The 2,275-nt window shown below is 41.2% G+C and overlaps 1 protein-coding gene across 1 annotated transcript in view; it reads left to right on the top strand.

Moving 5' to 3' along the window:
* Positions 1 to 821: 821 nt before the first annotated feature.
* LOC106813676 (40S ribosomal protein S16-like) overlaps positions 822 to 2,275 on the top strand; it is a 6,227-nt gene continuing 4,773 nt past the window's right edge. The window contains exons 1-2 of the mRNA XM_014817880.1: positions 822 to 875; positions 1,016 to 1,066. Coding sequence (XP_014673366.1) covers positions 1,016 to 1,066 — 51 coding nt within the window. The 5' untranslated portion in view covers positions 822 to 875. The remainder of the gene's footprint in view (positions 876 to 1,015; positions 1,067 to 2,275) is intronic.

The raw sequence follows: 2,275 nt of genomic DNA, 5'->3' as shown, positions 1-2,275 counted from the left end.
ATAGCTAAGACATGTGTTTATATGTGTCTAGAATTTTAGAATGGTAACTCAAACTGTTCGCGAGATATTAGAGTTAGTACACGAGGTAGACGGCGAACCGAGCTCACCGATCTCGAGATCGGTGAGCACGGGTCACAAACCGAGCTCACCGATCTCGAGACTGGTGAGCTCGGTTCATGAACCGTGTAGGCACGTGAACCGAGGTGACACGTGAGCGATACTAGAGCTAGGGCCGGGCTATATTTATAATTTATATATGGTTCTAGAATCTACTAATAGTAATACTATCTAGACTAGAGCTAGTACTAGTAGTAGTACAGTACAGACTAGTACTACTACCTACTACTAGTAGTAGTAGTAACTCAGTACAGTACTCAGTAGTACTACTACTAGTAGTAGTAGTAGTAGTACTACTACTAGTAGTACAGTGGCAGTAAAATACAAGCGATGCCCAAGTGGCAAGTTGAACTCCGTATATTGTAGTTATCGGTTTATAAACCTACGGCGTCATTTTGGCTCTTCAGCATAACATTGTAACTGATTGTTATTAGTGTTATATTCTTCCACATTTTACGGCGGCTTTGATATAACGCGCCATGAAAAACAAGATGTCATCACCACCCGACACAAGTGACTTTGTTGTGCATATATGCATTTGCTTAGGTCTTGGTCAAAATTCGGGTTATTTTAGAAAACAATTTTGTCATAAATGGGTTTTTAGGTATATACATACCTTTTTTGGTATAAAATAATTTGAAAGCTTTAAATCTGAAATTAAATATATTGTATTATAAACTCGACTAATCCAAACGGTGTCGCCACCGTCGGTTGTATGAACGTCCTTTTTAATGGTGGAAATCTGACGATAAGACGAGGTTCGTTTGGCTATATTGTTTCGTAATATATTTGCGTGAAACGGTGTTTATGTCTAAAGTTATTCACGTATACGTGGACATAAACAAACGATAGCCATATATTGCTATAGTTATGTAAATAATTTCGTTCCTACTTGCAGATGTCAACACAAAACTTACCGATGCAGTCTGTTCAGACTTTTGGGCGCAAGGTAAGCAAGCAAACCATGCGGGCGTAATATAGGTATACTATACTACTCTATAGTGCCAAATCATTATACTACGTTGCCTCGATGCCAGATTTGGATACTGCAACGTACTACAACAGAAACAGAAACTCTTTATATACACATTACCTTCCCATAACTTTCTTTACGCTTAATGGCCAATAAGGTGTCCATTCTGCTTTTACTTTAGTTAGGAATTAGCTCCAAGAAACGGTATTGCTAAGGTTAGAATACCGTTTCGAACACAGGCTGCAGCTAAACACGTAGTTGCCTTATATTCCAAGTATCGCCAAAGAACACCACACATGTGATATACCAAATGAATCAGTAAACGTCCACCTTCTTGTAACCATCGGTGCGCTACGATGCGCTGGGTACTTACGGGGTTACAGCAATTTTTTGAGACGTCAGAACTGGTACTCGCTCCACTTGATCCCGATGGGTAACTAAGGCCCGCGTAACTAAGCCGAGAGGTGGACCGGGGTACCAGTCCTCGCCACATCCATGCACGGCACCCCCATGTATGCATATTGTTTAATTTTCTATCTTTACCTTTAACATTTTTTCCCGGCATAATAATAATACCGCAAATATTTACATGCATTTCTTTGTAGACTTGATTTCGTAACGAATCACTTAGACTGATCCGTAAGCGAAATCAGTCATGCGACACTTGGCGCCCACACGCCAAGTGTAGCAGATTTCGTAACGAAATCGCATGATTCGTACAAATATTTGATTGGCAGTAGCTGATTTCGTAACGAAATCAGGCATGCGACATTTGGCGCGCCGGCGCCGCAAGTGTAGCATGATTTCGTTACGAAATCACTCGCAGTAGCTGATTTCGTAACGAAATCAAGTCATGCTACACTTGGCGCGCCGCGGCCCAAGTGTCGCATTGTTCGTAACGAAATAACTCGCAGTAGCTGATTTTGTCACGAAATGACTCGCAGTAGCTGATTTCGTCACGAAATCCCTCTCAGTAGTTGATTTCGTAAGCGAAATCACTTTGTAGACTTGATTTCGTTACGAAATCATGATTCTGTGAACGAAATCAAGTCATGCGACATTTGGGCGGCGTCCGCCGTCTGGTTCGCTAACAAATGATCGTAGCATATTTCGTAATGAATGACTCGGCAGTAGCTGATTTCGTATAGAAAGTGCCATGCAGAGTTGATTATCGTAAAACGAAAT

Source organism: Priapulus caudatus, unplaced genomic scaffold (assembly GCF_000485595.1).
Source record: "Priapulus caudatus unplaced genomic scaffold, Priapulus_caudatus-5.0.1 Scaffold808, whole genome shotgun sequence".
NCBI classification, from domain to species: Eukaryota; Metazoa; Priapulida; class Priapulimorpha; order Priapulimorphida; family Priapulidae; genus Priapulus; species Priapulus caudatus.
This window is presented reverse-complemented; position numbering and strand designations above follow the sequence as displayed.